Below are 19,899 nucleotides of genomic sequence, written 5' to 3' on the forward strand. Positions count from 1 at the left end.
AAAAAGCAACTCCAACTCCCACTAAAATATTGCCTAAAAAATAGGACCACTCTCCTATTAAATTTTAAATTGATTTATTCACTTATAAATTAGATTTTTAAAATAAAAATCATATATATATATAATAATTAAATACAGTTTTTTTTACAAAATATGACCACTAAAAAAGAAAAATCTCATTGCACGCGCGAAGCGCGTGTGATGAGACTAGTTTACAATTTACCCATAAAAATTCTATTTTGAAAACATATTTTTATAGAGTTTGTGTACAAATAGAAAATGTGTAAAAAGATTTTTAGCGTTAATGAATGATTTTCTATACATACACGTCGATACCTGTCATCGTCCTAATTTATTTTTCGACGTGGCTGGTCTTATTTTGGGCACGTCACCTGCCCGCCATTACCTTTTCCTCTTTGTTAGTTATAGAGTAGCGACAACAGCGGCGTCGCTGCATTTTTGATTTGATTTGGGATGTCTTCTTCTACTCTGATTCTGAATTAGAAATTTTTGGATTGAAGTGACAAAATAATAAAAATATGAGAATTCGAGCTTCTTCGATCGCTTCGTCGTTTCTCTCTACAACGCTTTCTCGTCGAACCTTCATTCACCACCGCATCAATGTCCTTCGCTTCTACTCCCATACCCGTCCAGGTCTCTCTCTCTCTCTCTCTCTCTCACGTATCTAATGCATGAGAAATGAATTTCATTTTTAGCATTTTCAATTTCATCACTTTAGAGTAGAGAAGAGCAATTTCATGAAGAGAAAGAGAAAGAGAATGGAATTCTTCAATGTATGTATGTAGTACTGGTGTTGATTTTCTTCATTAGGCATAATTTGATGGATGAATTGGTATATGGTTGATCTTCACTTGCTACAGTGTTTGATTGAATTCTTTGCCAGAATGCATTTTACTGCATGGTAATGCTGATTAATTACACAAACTTGAGTGGTTCACTGCTCTCAAATTGTGGCTTGTTCTTGATGACTAATGTCTATGGTAGTATCTATCCAGAAAATGAAAAAAAGAAAAGAAAAAAGAGAGAGAATAGTTTCTGGTCATAGATAGAAATTGCACATTGACTTATTAGAGGGTCATATGATAGGAATTGGTTATGTTAAAAGGGCAAAACTTAGGTATAGTCAATTTGGTTCTTCAATTAAATTCAAACACCTGATTGTATTGACCGATAAGGGACAACAAGTGTTATATTTTCTAAGGACAAATGAATTCAATGTAGCTATGTTTTTGAATTTGATTGGAGAACCTAATGTATTACACCTAAGGTACCGTATTTAAGATTTACCCTATGTTAAAATTGTTTTTTTTTTTTTTAATAATAAAATTATAAAAACTTCTTGTAGATGGGCTGGAGTATTTTAAATTTCTCCCAATTAGAAATCGCCAACCACAATTACTATATATGACTTATTGATCTTAGAAGTGTACTTAGAATTAATTTTTTTCATTGTGTAAATACACACATTAAGATTATGACATGAAAGTTTCTCCTTCAGGGCCACTTACGCAGTACAAGAATCTTGTTGAGCAAGGGAAGCTACAACATGATCCTTACCAGGAAAGGGTTGCTTCAGAATTAGAGAAGTTACTTGGGAGGTTGGAGGAGTATGAGAAAGATATGGAGGAATATCATGTATGATATTTTCTGATATTATAATACATTTGATGATAGTCTCAGTTGTCGTTTTTCCAGAAACAGTAGACTATTCACACTGAGTTTTGAATAATTGTGCATCTTCTTTTTGAACTTTATAGGTAAACCTAGCTAACTGGGAAAAGAGTAGGGAGAATGAGCGGCGAAGGCTTTTGATGGAGGAAGCCAAGGTAAAGCAGCAGGGGGGCAAGGGGGGCATATGGACGTCAGTAAACAAGCATCGAAGTGAACTTCTTCAAAGATGGACGTTCCGGTGAGGCACACTACTAATTAAAATTCTTATCCAGACATGGCTTGGACTAATTACCACTTTGGCGATTGCTATTTCCCATGAGCTTCTCTCTCTCAGTTGAATCCCATGAACTTCTCCTTGGACCTAAATTGACCAGGCACATTAGAATGAATAACAATGAAATGCTGTGATCTAGAACTAGTAGTCGAACGTTTTTGAGTAAATTAAAGTCTCATCGTACAACTTTGTTCATCCCAAAATTGTTAAGGTTAGACTCTATTTTATTTTCTAATGGAGCATCTACAAGGCCCATTAAATGAATCTGTTTTTTGAACATAATGCAGTATAGGAGTACTTAACAAATTAGTTACTGAAATTAATAAGGGTTATCAACATTATTGAAAAATCAGATGATATCAGAAAATAGATGAGATCAGTTATTGAAATCTTAAATGAACTCATTGATGACTAGTGTTGCAAAAGCTGGAAGACTTGTATAAAAAAGAAACTGCGAAGTGGAATGTCAATAAAACTATGTAGCCTTCTTAAGTCCCTCTAAATATATTAAAAAGATGGAAGCCCAAACATCATAATAATTTTTTTAACTGAGTATATTGAAAGGTCAAAGCAAAAGATGGAAAAAGAAAGAAAAAAAAAATTTGTGGATTAAGCATTGCAGGTGGTTGCATGTGTGACTATGATGATAAATTTTATTTTCTTCAGTAGTACTAATATAAAAACTTTTGATAGAGTAGTAGTGCCTAACAGGCATATTTGGTGTCAGTTTTTTTTAAAAATGCTATTTTTTTACAGTTGCAACAGTAGATTTTTAGATTGTTGCAATCTGATATTGATAGCTTTATGAAACAGCATTTTTCAATTGTTATCAAAGAAATTTGTAAATGTTGTCATATTCCTATAGGATCATTAAAATTTAACTAGTTAAGTTAGATGCCTCTTATGAAACATGGTATAATTACTACAGCTACCAGAATCACACTACCACCCCTCCCTCTATTGCCACAAACTGATTCCTGCTATCAAATTTACCACGATACTACCATCTTTAAAACCACCTCCGCCCCCTCTCCCCTCTCCCCAATCATCAAAACGTCTATTTCATTATCCTGCATTCTCAATTTTCCACCATAGTTGTATCCACCATTCTACAACCCATTTTGAATGAGCCCTACCTGTCTATCACCATTACTATCTTGCCGCCAAGATTGCCACTAGTGCTGCCACTCTCCCCCCTCAGGAAATCATCACTACCATTCCACAGGCTCTCATCACTCGCATTGCACCAACAAGCTTGTTTTTATCATCATTGCTGCTACTGCTCTACTGTCACCTTTTGACCTCTTCTTTATTTGGCTCCAACCTCATACCATGCACATACAACATACATTAAAGAAAGTTTTGAAATTTTAAGTCCACAAGATTAAATGGACATATATAAATCTATATGAAAAGTCTTATTTTTATGGGCTAGGAAGTCAGTTTTTTAAGTACCAGTAACTTTATAGGAATTTTCTGTTATGGGGTTGTTTGAATTTGGCTTTAGATTTTGAGTTCATTAAATTTTATTGGATAAATTACACCAACCTTCTTTGAGGTTGCATGAAATGACATTCCTCTCTCTGTATAAAGGAGACAAATTAGTCCATGCTTTCTTGAATCCTTGATGCAAAAACAAGTAGAGTAGAAATAGAAAATAATGGGGAAATAGGGGAATGAGACACAAACCCAAGGCATTACCACCAAGCTATAGAGAAATCTCTAATTCATTAAACTTTCATTTAAATTGCTTTCCCTGCCATGCTGCACATGATTGGGAAGTAGACTCTATTGCCCAGTTATTGGACAATTTGTATGAGATAAAGTTCCGGCAAGGGGAGGAAGATAGATTGACATGGATTCGTTCACAGTAACAAGTATGAAGAATTATTACAACGTGTTAAGGGGCAAGACAGGAATTTTCTGTGGAAAAGCATTTGGAAATTATGTACCACTAAAGGTGGCTTTCTTTTCGTGGTCTGTGGTGCTAGGGTGGATTCTGATGGCTGATGATATAAGGAATTGGGGTGTAATCATTTTTGAGTGGTGCTTCATATATAAAACTCATGGAGAGAGTGTGAATAATCTATTTCTACACTGTGCCATGGCTAGGGAGTTGTGGTCTATGATCTTTTGCTTGTTTGGTGTTTCCTAGGTCACGCCTAACTCTGTGCAGGAGATGTTGTCTTGTTGGATCGGGAGGTTTAGTAGAAGTAATGGGGGGTACTTGGAAAGTCGACCCTTTGTGACCCATGTGGAGTTTATGGTGAGAAAGAAATCCTTGTTCCTTTGATGGGCAAGAGTTAAGTGTGGTGAAGTTGAAATATTTATTGCTGAAGTCTTTATATGAATAGACTTTCCTGTATCCCATGTCCTCTATCGTAGGTCTTTCATAGTGCCTGGATTCTCTGAGTCTTCACTAATCCTGTAGTACATTTTGTTTCTTATTTTTAAAACTTTTTTTCACCGTTTGTAGCTATGCCCTATGTACACATCCCGTGTACTGGGTAGTGTAACTAGCACGTGTCTGTGTTCCCTTTTAATTTTGTAACTCCTACCTTTTCTATAATTGAGAGAGAGAGAGAGAGAGAGTATATTCAGTCGGTTAAGTATAAAGTATGGAGTTAACCATAGCTAAGAAAAAAAAATTAGTTTGAGCAAAAATATTTTTTGTTTTATTTTTTTTATTAGAGAAGTTATAGTGTGAGAGGGCATGAACTTATGTATCACCTTTATGCAAACGTCAAGGGGTGAGTCACTTCTTCCATATTTTGAGGAGGACTGTTATTTTGTGAATTTTAAGGAAAGTTCTTGAGGGAGGTTGGCAATTGGTGTAATTTAAACCAATTTTATTTTACAGTTTATGCAGGCAAATGATGCAATTGGTGAGATCTGCTCACCTCCCTTTCATTGTTTTTTTTGTTTAAAGAGGGTTGGGGGAGGGGGGGTGATTTAAAATCATTTGTATTGAAATTATGGTTTAAACTGGCATATGAAAATTTATTTAGCTATTTTTCTTTTTCAATAAATATATTTCTTTTTCTTCTCTATGCTTTCTCTATATGTGTGCACGCACGTGTGTGTGTGTTTAAGGTAATTATCTTCATATTAATGGAGTTTCACTTGACTCAGGAAAAAAAATGAAAACGTTGAACCAGGAGTGGGGAAATGGGTTTCATACCTTAATCGAGAGAGAAAATTAGACTCATTCACTGGTCGCCGCCCAACTGCTCCTCCAGCTCCTAAAGGACTATATATATATGGCAATGTTGGAAGTGGTACTTTTCTAAATCTTATTATGTTTAACTCTAAAGAAAATATTTTCCAACAAAAAATGGTATTGATTTCTCATTTGACTGCATCATCCAACATATCATTTCTATCATTCAGAGAATAATAGATTTCAGTGCATACAGTCTCCTCCTTTACGATCATTTTTTAGCTTCTTAGTACATTTATCTTGTTTGAAATCTAGTTTGCTCATAAGAATACAATTGACTGACGAAACTATTGTGGACATCATAGGGAAGACAATGCTTATGGATATGTTTTATAGTGCCACTGAGGGAATTGTGAAAAATCGAAGAAGGCACCACTTTAATGAGGTGAGCTCTTTGTTGTGTTTTGAAAACATTTGGTCATAGTTGGTTCTTATATTCTGATTGCTTAGTTAAAAATGCACCCTGTAGACAATGGCAGAGGGAGGTGGTCAATGCCCCCTGGATTTTTAAATTCCTCCCTCCTATTTTTAAAAATTATCAAATTAGATGTTAATTTACTTAATGGCCTCCCTAGGATTTTTAAAAACAATCTGTCACTCATTTAAAGGTATACAAGGCTATTTAGTCACCTTTTGATATTCTTTTGTATTATATGTACATCACTAAAATAAGGTGCTTATAACATATGCCTCTACAAATTGATTACCAAACCCCACTAAAAAACCCTCTATTTTCAAAAAGCAAAAGCGTCCACTTTTGAAGAACATTTATTAGGATGAAGGTAATTTAAAAATGGATTATGCTTAACAAATTCTTTAAGTCGGCTATATAATTAGTTTATAAAATTTAATATTCAGGATTCAAGGTATAAGTAAATTATGGGAAAACCATACCCCATTGATATGTACTTTAGGGGGGGGGGGGGGGGAAACTGTTTAAGATCCAAAAGTTACTCTCCAATCATTTATCCCAAATGTTGAAATTTAGATTCTGAAACCCTAGAAAGGCCCAAAGATTTGAACATAAGGAAATGGATATTGCCTCTTTATAATGAGATCTTAGATTGAGACGAAATATTTTTAATGTCAAAACAAAAGTTTAAAATAAGATTGAAAAAGAAGAAGAATTGTTTATGTATTATAATTGTGTACATAGAAAAAGAGATTGCTAGGAAATTTAGTACAAGAATGGAATCAATTATATATTACTTTAGTACCTTAAAATAACAATAAAACATAACTTTGTTAAGCTAAAGCTATCTATGAGAGAAAAGATTTGTTGAGTCATAGAAAGAATAGATATAAATTTTACTAAATGAAACAATGTTAAAAGATAGCTTGACACGCGCACGCGCGCGTGCACACACACACATATAGTTTTTTTACTTAGAATTTTCTATTATCTTTAGCTTAGCCCCATTATGCAAATTTTTTTCTTTCACTCCCATTGCCAGTGGGTCTTGAACCCACCACCTCAACTTCTATCCCATTATCCATTATTAATGGAGGGAAGAAGTGTCTTTTGAGTTAAAGTACCACTATCTATGTTGGCCTTTGGAAGATATGACGCCTATTTTGTTTGAATCTTGTAAACATGAACACACAGACTTATGTTTTATTGTCTTCATCCTCAGGCTATGCTTAAAATTAATGAACATATGCATAAGATATGGAAGAATCAGGTGGAGGAGAAGTCCTTGCAGTCTAGCTTTTCTGGTTGGATTATGAATCTTCCCTTTGATACAAAAGTTAAGGAGTGGTTGGCTGCAGAAGAAAGATACAAGCAAGAGGTACAGATGAAAAACATTCTTCCTGCTGTAGCAGATGAATTTCTTGTTGATCGACAATTGGATCAAAGAGGAGCTAGCATTCTTTGCTTTGATGAGATCCAGGTATAATGAAATAAGCATTAAGAGAGTTTGTTCTTATTGATAGTCTGGCATCACAACTCTCAGTTTCACCCTTCATTATTACTTTTATCTCTTGTAATAAAAAAGGCTAAACAAATGTGTTTGATTCTGAGAGACAAGTCACTGCAATCTTTACCTTAAAGCTGAATTGTTTCTTGTACATTTGTTTTTATATGGTGAATGTGAATGTGATCCATTGTTTGAATTGAGTATGAAACTGAGAAGTGAGCTTGACTTGGTTTTTATTAAAAAAATAGGAGGTCCAAACTATTGAGCTTGTGAAAATGATTCCCATGACATGAAGATAACCTTGATGGATGGATTACAATTTTTTAAATGACAACTTCCTAGAATGTAGGGCAACAATTTGGAGTTGAACTTATTCATTGGCATGCATGAAGAACTTAACCTAGTGAATACCTTGACCAAAGCTCGTGTGTTTGCATACTTATGTTACATGTTAATGCCAGTCGTTAATTGCATATTAACTAAATATTTGAACAGACAATAAAGTAAATTTTTTTTAAAGTGTGTATTTTTATATTTCTCTTTGGAGCTTTGGTTTTGAGATCCTTATGGATTAGACGTGTAATGCAAATTTAAACTGATTTTATTATCCTTTCCTCAGCTAAATGGGTGCTATTGGGGTTTCATAACATGTTCAGTAGTGAGATAGGCAACTTTACTTGTACAAATTTCGATATAGAATTTTCATCTTTAACATTTGACAAGGGTCAACTAGTAGAGGTGGCAATTGTCTGCATTTTTTCCCTTAAGAAGTAGAGCAAAACTGTTATTTGAGAGAGGTCATAAAAAGCAAAGATGGAATTGGGTGTGATACAGCAACAGGGATTCTCGTAGGAGAACCTGCATGGGGGAAACTAAAAGGCGAAAAAAAGAAGAAGATAAAACTTAGAAGTAAGCACCCAGGATTTCTTTGAATAAGCACCACGCTGTTGGAAGAAAAATTCCAATCAAAATGTTATTAATAAAATGTACAAATAGTTGGGGCCTCTTAAGTAGGGTTCCAGATTACATCAAATATGGAAAGGAAATAACTTGAAATCAATTAAATTAAATACATCAATCAAATCAAATTAAATTAAATCATAAAAATCAAATAAATCAATTGGAAACAGTCAATTGGGCCTGCTTGGTGATAGGCCTCCATCATCCTATCATTCTTTGGGTGGGCTGTTTCTGTATTGATATCCATAAACCTGTGTGATCCAGGCCTGCATCTAGTGTCTACACTAGGGTGGGGTGAGGTCTGTCTGTTTCTCAGAGAAAGCAAGGGTCAAATTGATAATCTTTTGTCATTTTATTTAGGCAGAAGTTGTTACTTCTTGATCAGTATAAGTTATTGCCACATTACTGCTGATCTCATATGTTGAGGATGATCTTTAAGAGAGAGTCAACAAAGGACCTATTATTGACTAGAATGAATTTTATTCTAATGACTGCGTACTCCAAGAAATTTTTATATGATACAATAAATGCTATTTGAGTTATTCAATTACTAGTCATTACCTATCTCTTGTATGATTATCCTTTTTGAAAATTATTACCCATGCAACATGTGGAATTTTTAACTTTTAAATGAGAGGTAGAGTGGAGATAGGATTTAAATATATGACCACTTGCTTTGAAACCATGATAAATTATCACTTGTCTAGAAGATGAAGCTAATAGAAAATGGTGAATTTAATCACGAAAATTTTTTACTATTCCATTTTATATATTGTAAGTTGGACATTGAACTAGTAAGGCTGCATCTTCATTAGGTTTAGTGCCAATGAGTTTTGACATAAATGGCATTTCCTCCTCACACACAAGAATGAGTGAAAAGTGAGATTCTGGGTTCAAAACCCATTGGGTGCAGGTGTAACTTACCAATAAAAAATCTTCATAAAGTTGAGTTGCATCTATTTTCAGCCCTTCTTTTGCTATTTAAACTTGTGCATTTTGCTCTCATTTGCTCCGAGTTTCTTTCATAAATGGCAAGTGCATGTTGCTAAATGAACTTGCTTATTGACTTCACAACTCAAATGTGACTTAAATTTCTTGTTTCTGTTACAGACTGTTGATGTATTTGCTATTGTGGCCTTATCTGGAATTCTAAGCAGACTGTTGAGCACTGGAACTGTTCTTGTAGCCACTAGCAATCGAGCGCCAAATGAGTTAAATCAGGTTTTCTTCTAATTAAAATCATAAAAAAAAACTTTGAAGACATTTTTTTTTTTTTTTTTTGTAATAATATGTCTTGGCATTTGTTGGTACTCACACATTAGTATATTTTTCCTTTCTTTTTTTTCTTTTCAAAATATTTTGCTGGAGGTGGTTATTACTAAGAAGTTTAATTAGTTCCAGCAATTTTGTTCATACAGGATGGTATGCAGCGGGAGATCTTCCTAAAATTTATTGCCAAGTTGAAGAACCATTGTGAGATAGTTCTGATTGGAAGTGAGATTGATTATCGCCGTCTTATAGCGCAAAGTTCAATAAATCAGGTGAGTGAGTTATCAGTTCTGATTACTCTCTCTCTCTCTCTCTCTCTCTCTCTCTTCCCAACATTTCTTGTGATAATGCTGGAAGAAGCAAATCAACTAATGTTGCATTTGGATTTAGGATATATAATCAAGATATCTAATGAACAATTGCTAGCATAAATTCCTTGCTATGAATTAACAATACATTATGTTCAGTTTTGACTTATGAGGATTTTTGATCTAACAAAAATTCTGCTGATGGTATATGTATTTAAAATATTATCTTATATCTAATCATTTCAAATCCACAACAGTATTTGTAAATTTCAATTGATAAAAATAATTTTCTCTTTCGTACTTTATTTAAGTCATTTAAACTAAAAACTGAAATCCAAATCCTTCTCTTCATATATTTCCATCTAAATGAACCATAGGAGCAACTGAGAAGGAATGAAAGTGAAAGATTGCATAAGCTCTCTCCTTTGAGGTACATATAAATATTTCATAATTCCATGCATTTGATAAACTTGACAAAATTATTATCAACCAATGAATTGCAAAATTATTATCAAAGCCAACAGAGGTTGGCTTTGATGTTTCAATTAATAAATGAAGATGTGTTCTCAAAGTTATCCAAAACCAGGGTCTCTCTCTCTCACTCTAACAGATTCTTCATAATGGGTTTTTAAATTAGTGATCTGGACTCTATAAGTTAATGAAGCACTTTTCTGATTACTCTTACCTGCTATTTAAATTCTATTTCTGTTTGTAGGTAGCTTTATCATTAAGATGCCAAACTGTTGAACTATAGAGTGAGGGCAACCTCAATATGTGCAACTTGTCTTCCATTTTTGAAAAGTTATTCTTTATGGATCAAATTCATATCTATTAAGTTCTATTTCGTTCTTAAAATTGTACTTGCTTAATTATACTTGAGATAGTTGATAGGTAATTAATAGCTATTTTGCTTACTATAAAAAAATATTTAATTCAAGGTAGATTTTTAGGTCATGAGGTAAGAAATCTTACTTAACAGATATGTATTTGAAGTGGGTGTTTACTTTTACCATTTGAACCTAATACCTACCTTCACCCTATCCTTGTACCACTTGAGTCAAGTCCCCGGGCAAGTGCATAATTATTGTTAACTTTGGGAAGTGTTTAGGGTTAAATTTAATTACCCTAACACATCACATTATTTATATAATTTTTTCTAATGCATTTTTACTAATTGGTCCCTCACATATATTTTACTCATAACACTTCCTCCCAAGCTAGGAAATACATATCATATAATTTTTTTGATAAGTAAATAGTAGAGATAATACATATTATATAATCCCAGTCTGTTACTTAACAAATCAAACCTAGTCTTACACAAAGATAGTAACTATATCATTAGTTTGAGCTCCTATTATATAGAAACATATGGGGTAGCAATAATGACACTTTCCATCAAACAAGATGGCAGTTTACCTCTAGATGCTTACCCTGCACATGAAACACACGATTTGGAGCAATATGGATCATTGCTTGGTTATTGCAATACATAGTCATGCACATACCTTAATTCCTCAAAAAGTTGTTTGATCCACATAAGCTCACATAATGCATTAGCCTTGGCTCTGTACTCAACTTCTGCACTAGATCAAGTGATCGAGTGTTCCCCTTGATAGGTGTAATATCCAGTAGGTGATCTTCTTTCTAAGGGTGATCCTACCCATTCTAAATCTGTAAATACTACTACTTTTAGGTGACAATTAGCTCTATACAGAATTCCATGACTTGGATGTGCTTTACGGTACTCAACAATTTGGAGAGTTGCCTCCTAATGTGGAAGGTGAGGAGTTTCCATATTCTGGCTCACAACACTCACTGCAAAAAAAATATATCTGGACATGTAATGATGCGATATTTTAATTTTCCAAACAAGTGACAATATCTCTCAGGATTGGACAATAACTCTCATTGATCCGCGTATAGTTTGACATTAGGATTTATAGGAGTCTCTATGGGTTTGAACCTGACAAGCCTCTTTGGTATGGACACCACATTTGAGGGGATTATTTTATCTTTATCTTTATGTATTAGGATTAGTAGTTGAGTTTAGCTGGGATTAGTTTTCATGGATGTTATCTTTATCTTTATCTCCTGGAAGCTCTATAAAAAGGCTCCAGATGATTTATTTGTTTTTTAGACTATTATTCATTGATAAAAGTTCCTTTGTGAAATTGCTTTTCTTGCTTGGTTGTGAATCCAAGCAACTCTTAGGTGGTGAAGCCTAAGGTTACATGGCTGTTCTAGGTGTTGAAGCCTAGGCTGTCCTGCATCACTCTTTCTTCCATAAATATCTAACAAACACTTTTGTGACAAACGAATTCCTTTTTTAGATCATGCTACTTCAACACCCAAGAAATAACATATCTTTCTCAAATCCTTAGATTGAAACAAGCTTTGGAGGAATGACTTTAACTTATCAATTCCTTCCTTGTCATCACTAGTGATAATTCTAACATCAACATAAACAATCAATAAGATTTTCCCTTGCTCAGTGTGTGTAAGAGAAAACAAAGTGATTAGACCAAAAACGGTGTTATCCAAACCTGATTATTGCACCACTGAATTTACGAAACCATGCTATGTTAGGTTGCTTAAGGGCCTCACATAATCCACACACCTTACTAGACTCCCCCTTGAAACAAACCCAAGTGTTTGCTCTATTTAGACCTCCTATAAATAACCATGGGAAAGACATTTTTGACATCCAATTGAAACCTTGGCCAACCGGGTTAACAACAAAGGATATTAAAATCCAAACATTGGAAATTTTAGCAATATGAGAAAATGTCTTAAGAGAAATCTACACCAAGTCTGAGTACACCCCTTAGCAACCACACGAGCTTTCAAATGCTCAATAGTTACATCCATCAAGTACTTCACAGTATAGGTTTATCGGCAAGTATTTCACAGTATAGACCCATCAAAAAGAACTTCAGTCTCATTTCAGCTCATTTATTTTTTACCATGTTGGTCTGTGTTATGGACCGTATATTATTGCCTTTGTTCAAGTTGTAGTTTTTTCCTGAATTTGACTATCGAAACTTTTGGTAGACTTTATAGCGCACATATTCTTGTTTCTTTCCAGTAGTTGAAATTTGACTTGCACAAACATTTAGGTTCATTACTTCTGGCCTTTAAATAGCATTGCTGCAAAGGAGTTTGAAAAGTTATGGTGTGAATTGACCAACCAATTGGGAGGAGAAGTCACCATGGATAATGTCCCTGTGATGTTTGGCAGGTACTTATTAATGCAATGTTACTAATTTAATACATGTACTTTTTTCCAATTTAAAGACGTACATATTTTTTAGATCAGAACATTGGAAGTTCCTAAAAGCTGTGAGGGAGTGGCAAGGTTCACATTCGAGTATCTTTGTGGTCGGCCGGTATTATGCTTGCCTTTGTATGAGCTTAATTTTGAGTTTTATTTTTATCTATATGCTTTTTTTATTTATATGATATTTATTTTTCTGCCCTCAAGTATTCAATGAAGCTCCGTATTCTTTTATCTTTATTTTTTGGATTAAGAAGTTATTCATCTAAACATATTGTTCCACCTCTTGTGAACTAGATTTTTGTAAGGATATGACTGCTTTAACCCATTAACGTGCATAAATGTAGTCACGACCCAAACCCAAATCATGGTCAAGGGGCATGATGGGATACTAAGGCTATCAATCTGTTCATTTTGCTGCACTTCTTAACCTAAACAATTTATTCATTTTCCTCACTTTAAGGTGTACCATAAGGATATAATTAACATTTTTATCATCTACCAAAAATAAATCATAATGTCAGAGCACTTAAATTAATTGGTCAAGATAACTTTCTCAATTAACATATAATCAAGAAATTTTCTAATATTGAAATTTATTTAGATAATAAATACCATCATAATCATCTAAAGTTCCAACGATTATATTATAACAATTCTCCAAGAACAAAAATAAATCTCAATAAATAGGTTTGACCTCCATGTTACTGCTTATCTCTCGGGTCTTTTCAGTCCTGTTATGATAAATACGACCTACCAGTTGTCATCGAGTCAGCTTGTAAGGTAGATGGTTTGTTGCTTTCTTGAATAAATATTGAAATTTATATATATATAAAAAAAGGCAGTTGAAGTCCACCAATACTATGAGCCTTTAAGTTAACTGGACCTCAAGGATCTGGAAAATTTTAAAAGAAACTTTAATGAGATAACTCAGTAAGCAGAATTTGTGAATTCAATATCAAATGCATCTATTAATTGGGTTATATTGTGAAAGGAATGACTCAATATCATGTATTGGAATGGAAAAAGAGAATGGAAATAACATCTAACCAACAGTTCCAGTATTGTTTTTAGCTATTGTTTTTTGTTCCTAGAAAACCATTTTTTGATTTTAGCTTATCAAATGTGTTCTTTACAAAAAGAATAAAACAATCTGTGATTTTGTTTGTTTGTTTGTTTTGATTTTCATAAACAAATCTTAAAAATAAAATTCAGAGAATGTATCCAAATTGGGCATGATGTCCCCCACATTCCATCAACACCATTAGATGGTTACAAAGACAAACTCTTTGACAATTACTGTCTATAACTTGGCTTCAGTTCTTTTGTTCTTTTTGTAAGTTGTGTTTTTTCTTGGGTGTGTCTGGGGGGAGGGGGGTATATCTGCGTTTTTCATTTGACCTCATTGTCAATTCTCTTCAGGTAGGTGCAGCAGATTATATTGCAGTTGCAGAAAATTATCATACTGTCTTCATATCTGACATTCCAATGATGAGTATGCGCATCCGGGACAAGGTACAGTTGCTACTTTTAGGATTACTTGTGCGTGTGATAGGTTCGCCTATGTTGTTTGAGCTTCAACCAACAGAGAGTTATTTAAAATTTTTTTTTGACATAGCACAAAAGGGAATGAAGTTGAACCAGATTTGTTTGTGGAGAGCTAGGGTTTTGAAGAATTAGGGTTAGTGTTTGGTGATGGGAAAAGGGCTGGAAAATAGTAGGCAATATAGAGTTTCTAATGGTGAAAAGAAATAGTAGGATTTGTGGATGAAGTAAAGGGGAAACCTAGGGTTTGGGTTGCTGTTCCAAGGTTGTGGACAATTTCCCGAGAATAGTAATTTAGCTTTTGTAGATCATTTGTCGTTATTTGATGGATAGGTGCTTTGGGGTTGTAAAGTTTTGGATTTTAGCGTTTTAAAGATAAATCAATGTGTGATTGTAATCCGATCAAAAAGTAAAAATAAAAATGTCTGATTGTAATGTTTCAAGTTGCTGGAAATTTAAGGATAGAGAAGAAAAAATGAAAATGTTCTAGGCATCACACCTCAAAGAAGGTTGCATCACACAAACCTTGAACAATACTACGTAGCTTTAGAAAATTTAGAAAACATATTCTCTCCCTTATTGAATTGAAAGCATTGCTTCCATATAAAGAGATGGTTAATACCTAACCCTAATAGAGCTTAAACTTCTTGGGCTTTGATAACTAAGCCCAAACTAACTGAACTCACAAATAAGCATTCTTGTTGGGACTAAAACTCATAGGGAAGAAAATAGATGTATGAATGGAATCAAATATGCAGTATTTACCAATAAAAGTATTCGGTTATTAGGTAAAAATCAATATACTTCTAATGTTGAATCGGGCTCACCTACGACGGAAATAAAGCATTGGGTTGAACTCTTCTTTGGTGTCAAGATAATAGCTATGAATAGTCATCGACTCCCCCAATAAAGTAATCAAAATCCCCAAATAAGACCCAATAGACCAATAGTACAACCATGTCCAGAAATAAGAAAATTACAGAGTTGTCCCTGATACTTAAAAAGTAATTAAAATGCAATTGTCTTCTAGTTGCCTTTCGTCACTTTTGTTATAGGCCTAGCACAGAAGTCTGCATTTGTGTACTGAGTCAGGATAAGATGAAACTAAACAATGAATATGGGGATCAATACAATAACTACTTGCTATCATTTTAATCTTTCAGTTGTAGTTACCTAAGCATTTTATTAAAAAATTTATATTAATGAACTGTCAAACAGGATTGGGAAAAGCATGTGAAGGGGAAGGGTAGAGGGAGAAAGCTTTTGACTAAACTGTCCCTGTTAGAATCAAAGCTAAGTGGCCATTATGAGTCACTATCCATTACATGTACAGTCACATGTGTATGGTGGAGTTGTTATATAAATGATTTCTGCACATCCTTTTTCTTGTTTTAAGCAAAATTGTGTTTGCACTTCTCAGGCACGGCGGTTTATCACCCTAATCGATGAGTTGTACAATCATCACTGCCGCCTATGTTGTTTATCAGCCTCTTCAATTGATGAATTATTTCAAGGGACTGAAGAGGGTACACTTTTTGATTTGGAGAGGTAAGCAATTTACTTGAATGATGATCCTACATTGAATAATTATAGGTCAAGAGATCTTAAGATTGAGAAGTTTTATTATTCTTCTAATACCTACTGCAAGTAGTTGAACAGTTAACTTTTTTGCTAAATATCAAATTTCTGTGACAATGTAGTGAAAATTGTACTAGAGTTGCAATCATGGAGTCTTGTTAATAAATTGATTCTAGAGTGTAGATTCCACATAGTATCCCATATCCACTAGAAAAGATTCTGTTTCTGAATGAGCATTTGAACATGAAAAGATCCTGATGCTTTTATATAGGTCCTTATTGAAAGTGCCAAATGGCCAAGAGCCTTTTAGCTTAGTGTCATTGCTTGGTCTCCTTTATAAAGAGAAAGAAGATTCAAACCCCCCTCCCCCCCTTGTAACAATTGATTTTTTTAATTTAAAAAAAAGTGTCAAAGCTTAAACAGTTGATTCTGCGTAATTACATTTTGTTCTTATGGCGGTTTCTTTTATTTTGTCCTTTTTTTTGGAGAGAGCAAGGGGGGCACGGTGGAATCTCTACAGAAAGCCTTTACATCAAATACCATCAAAATGACCTCTCTATATTGAGGCAAACTTGTGTTCACTAATAATTCTGTCTCGTTGCTCCTGGGCATGAGCATAAACTGCTTAGCTCATCAGGGTTTAATGCCATTGGATTATCCAGCAACTAATTCTAGCGGTTAGGGTTAGTTGTCTGTTGGTTTTACTAGCTAGAAGTGAGTCCAAAGGGCTCTTCTTTAGAAAGGTTCCTTACATTTATATATATATATATATTGTCTCCTTGATAACTGTATATTATTTAGTCCTAAATTATTCTGTTTCCAGAGTACTTGAGGGTCATTTCTGATTTCTCCATTCATTTGGCATGATTTTAAGTCTTGTTGAACAGTTCAGTCAACCAAATTATCAACTGTTAGCAGTAGACTTCCATGCCTCATACAAAATACCACGGAGTCCTGGATTTCTATTTCAGATGTTTTTCAAGTAGTTTTTGTCTTTGATCTCTTCTAGAATTGAGTTCGAGTACTGTGTCTTCCAAAAGTCCCTTGCATGTAAAAGTGATTTTTTATGAGATGAAGTTCTTTATGAACTTTATTTGTAAGAATTTTGTCTTCAATATTTTAATGACAAACAAATGTGACAGCCTATAAGTGCATTACAAGATACTGACTTATGATAGTACAGCCACAAAAGTCTTACTATATATGCGACATGTACATGGAGGGACAGCTTAGGCAAGCAGCAAGGCCCTAGTTTAGCTAGAATTTTGACTTTTATGCTGTGTCCGAATCCTTAAAAATCACCTCCTTTTGTTTGAAACAACATCGCAGAAGTAGTTTCTATTTCCAAGTCCCATTGTACTTTAATGTTGAACATACACATTGTGTGACTTGAAAATTAACTTCTAGCTGGGAGAAGAGAAGATGTTGATAAACACGAGACCTATAGTCACTCAAAACAGCAAATGTGGGAGTCATCAACTCATACTGTAACTTAAGCCAATGACATATGCTTCAGTTTGTGCTCCTAAAGCCCATTAGGCTTATTGATATTATTTTACCCCTTTTAACTTTACAAATGAGTTTGTCATAATTGGTAATTAGATTGTCTGAGTAAAAACGTGTATGTTAACTGACAGTAATATCTACTTTAATGCTTCCAGTTTCCAGTTTGAAACAGAGACAGAAGGTGCTAAACTACGGACAAATGTTTTAGCAGAAGGCAATGTTGGCTCAGGAGGTGCCCCAACGGGTATTATATCTATGCTATCGGGTCAAGAAGAGATGTTTGCTTTCCGCCGAGCAGTAAGTGCCTGTTTGGTACAGTTTATTTTTTCAGCTTTTTTGTAACGGGTTATTTGAAAAAGTTGTTCCTAGAAAAAAAAAAAGAGCAGGATTTTAAAAAGCTATACATTGAAAAAAGTTCGGTTTCAAAAGAGAATGCCTTGTCATAACTTATTGCTATGACCTTGGACCTTTTTAATGCACATTTAGAGTGCACTTGAGACAATGGGTTGTAGTTAGCTCAACTGATTAAACCTTTTGTTCTCAAATAAGAGATCTTTGGATCACTTCTTGCATACACTAAAAACGAATTGATGTCTGGGCCTAATGACAAAGAGCACTAATCATCATGGAGCAAACATCATAGATTCCTTGAGTAATATTATATTTCTCAACTCAAACATTGAGAATGGATACTATTATAGATGTTATGTTTAACAAATGAGCTGTCTATGTAGGTCTCCCGCTTGATTGAAATGCAGACGCCTTTATACTTGGAGGGAGTCCATATTCTTCATCCATATTTCGGGAGACAACACCAAAAATTTCACAATAATTTCGTAAGCACCTTACAATCTCATTCATCATCATGAGAAGTGATTATTTCAAGGAACAGGGACTTCCCTATTCTGTAATAATGAATTAAACAATGGAAAAGTATGCTGAAATATCAAATTAATAAAAATTGATATTTTATTCTTTACGACAATATCCCTAGTACAATCTGACATGATTCATAATGCTAAGCATTACAAAAAGTAGCATTATTCATAACGTTTTCACAACAAATCCTGAGAATTTTGAAACATGTCTTATTGGATCTTGCAACTGGTGCTTGGATGCACCCCAATTAAATCCTACAATTATAACAATATGAGTATATCAGCACGATAATTCATGTCTTTTTGGGGGTTAGTAAAATGATAGTTCCTACAAATAAAAAATATAACACATAAGGCGATTACTGTGCATATTCCACGTTGATCCTGACACCATATCTTGGGATTGAAATGGCTGCAAAGGCTTTGAATGGCAAGGCCATTGTTGCTCTGCAGGGGTTGTATCAACAAAAATCAACGACCTCCACGACTATGGATCGATTCCTACATGGTCGCCGTGGGCCACTAATGCATCGCATCCTGTATCTCCGACCACATACTGCTCCATTGTCCCATATGCCATTGCTGACCGCAGCGAAATGTCCATCTGAAGGGAATTGATCCTGGTCGTCACCATAGCATTTCGTTGCTTCATAAACAAAGCAAATGAAATAAGATGGATGAGGGGAAAGATAATAGAAGGGATCATCAGAGTGCACGTTTAGGACCCTAAATCGGTCTAGAAAAATGGTTTGACAATCAAAGGGTGGAAAATTTTCTCTGCTCAATTTGTCCAAATCCATCATGTCAACATTGTGACTTCCATAATCATGGAGGATCAAACACAGAAGGAACTTTTTTTAAAAAAAAGACACTGTCACAATAAACTCTTTTTTTTTTTTTAAAGCGCAAATAAGGGATTTGATCAGAAATTAAACCCACAAGGAGGTAGATGCCACTACTCTATAAAAGGTTGCTAATACCCCTTAATTACTTTTCACACTAATTCTACTAAAAGTAAGCTATGAAGCACGGGTGCGGGTGCGGGTGCGGGTGCGGGTGTGGGACTCGGCAATTTTTAAAAAAGGTGGGAGGGTGCGGCGGGACTCGACAATTAAAAAATTATTAAAAATATTTTTATTTATATTTTCTATATATTTTTACTATTAAAATATTCTTAAAAAACATATTACTATGCCTTGATTCACAAAACAAAGAAAGAAGAAAGCAAGAAACACAAAACAAAACACAAAACCAAAAAGAAAACACAAAAGAAGCAACAAATATTTAAAATAAAATTGAGGAAGGATAGATTTAGGGTTTTTGGGTCTCATTCAGAGCCGATTGCGGCTGTTCCGGCATGATTCAAGGCCGATTTCGGGCCTGTTTCGGTTGCCAGCCAATACGACCCGATACGGCCCAATTCTGGCCGAATTAGCCCGAATCGGAGCCGAGTTGGCGTGATTCAAGCCGCGT

The 19,899-nt window shown here is 34.4% G+C and overlaps 1 protein-coding gene across 1 annotated transcript; it reads left to right on the forward strand.

The window, feature by feature from the left end:
• The first annotated feature begins 361 nt into the window (after window positions 1-361).
• On the forward strand, window positions 362-18,533 carry LOC142625582 (uncharacterized). Its single transcript, XM_075799226.1, has 14 exons — window positions 362-654; window positions 1,520-1,656; window positions 1,779-1,930; window positions 5,099-5,244; window positions 5,492-5,571; window positions 6,821-7,078; window positions 9,176-9,286; window positions 9,484-9,606; window positions 12,762-12,883; window positions 12,962-13,031; window positions 14,342-14,434; window positions 15,885-16,012; window positions 17,704-17,845; window positions 18,283-18,533. Exons 1-14 carry the CDS (start codon window positions 540-542, stop codon window positions 18,415-18,417), a joined length of 1,812 nt encoding a protein of 603 aa, XP_075655341.1. The 5' UTR covers window positions 362-539; the 3' UTR covers window positions 18,418-18,533.
• Window positions 18,534-19,899: the final 1,366 nt, after the last annotated feature.

This window comes from Castanea sativa, chromosome 1 (genome assembly GCF_040712315.1).
Source record: "Castanea sativa cultivar Marrone di Chiusa Pesio chromosome 1, ASM4071231v1".
In the NCBI taxonomy this organism is placed as follows: Eukaryota; Viridiplantae; Streptophyta; class Magnoliopsida; order Fagales; family Fagaceae; genus Castanea; species Castanea sativa.

Coding starts and splice junctions, on each gene's coding strand:
- LOC142625582 (XM_075799226.1), top strand. CDS start 540: ATGAGAATTCGAGCTTCTTCGATCGCTTCGTCGTTTCTCTCTACAACG. Junction 9,287..9,483: donor CGCCAAATGAGTTAAATCAG/GTTTTCTTCTAA, acceptor TTGTTCATACAG/GATGGTATGCAGCGGGAGAT. Junction 16,013..17,703: donor ACACTTTTTGATTTGGAGAG/GTAAGCAATTTA, acceptor TAATGCTTCCAG/TTTCCAGTTTGAAACAGAGA.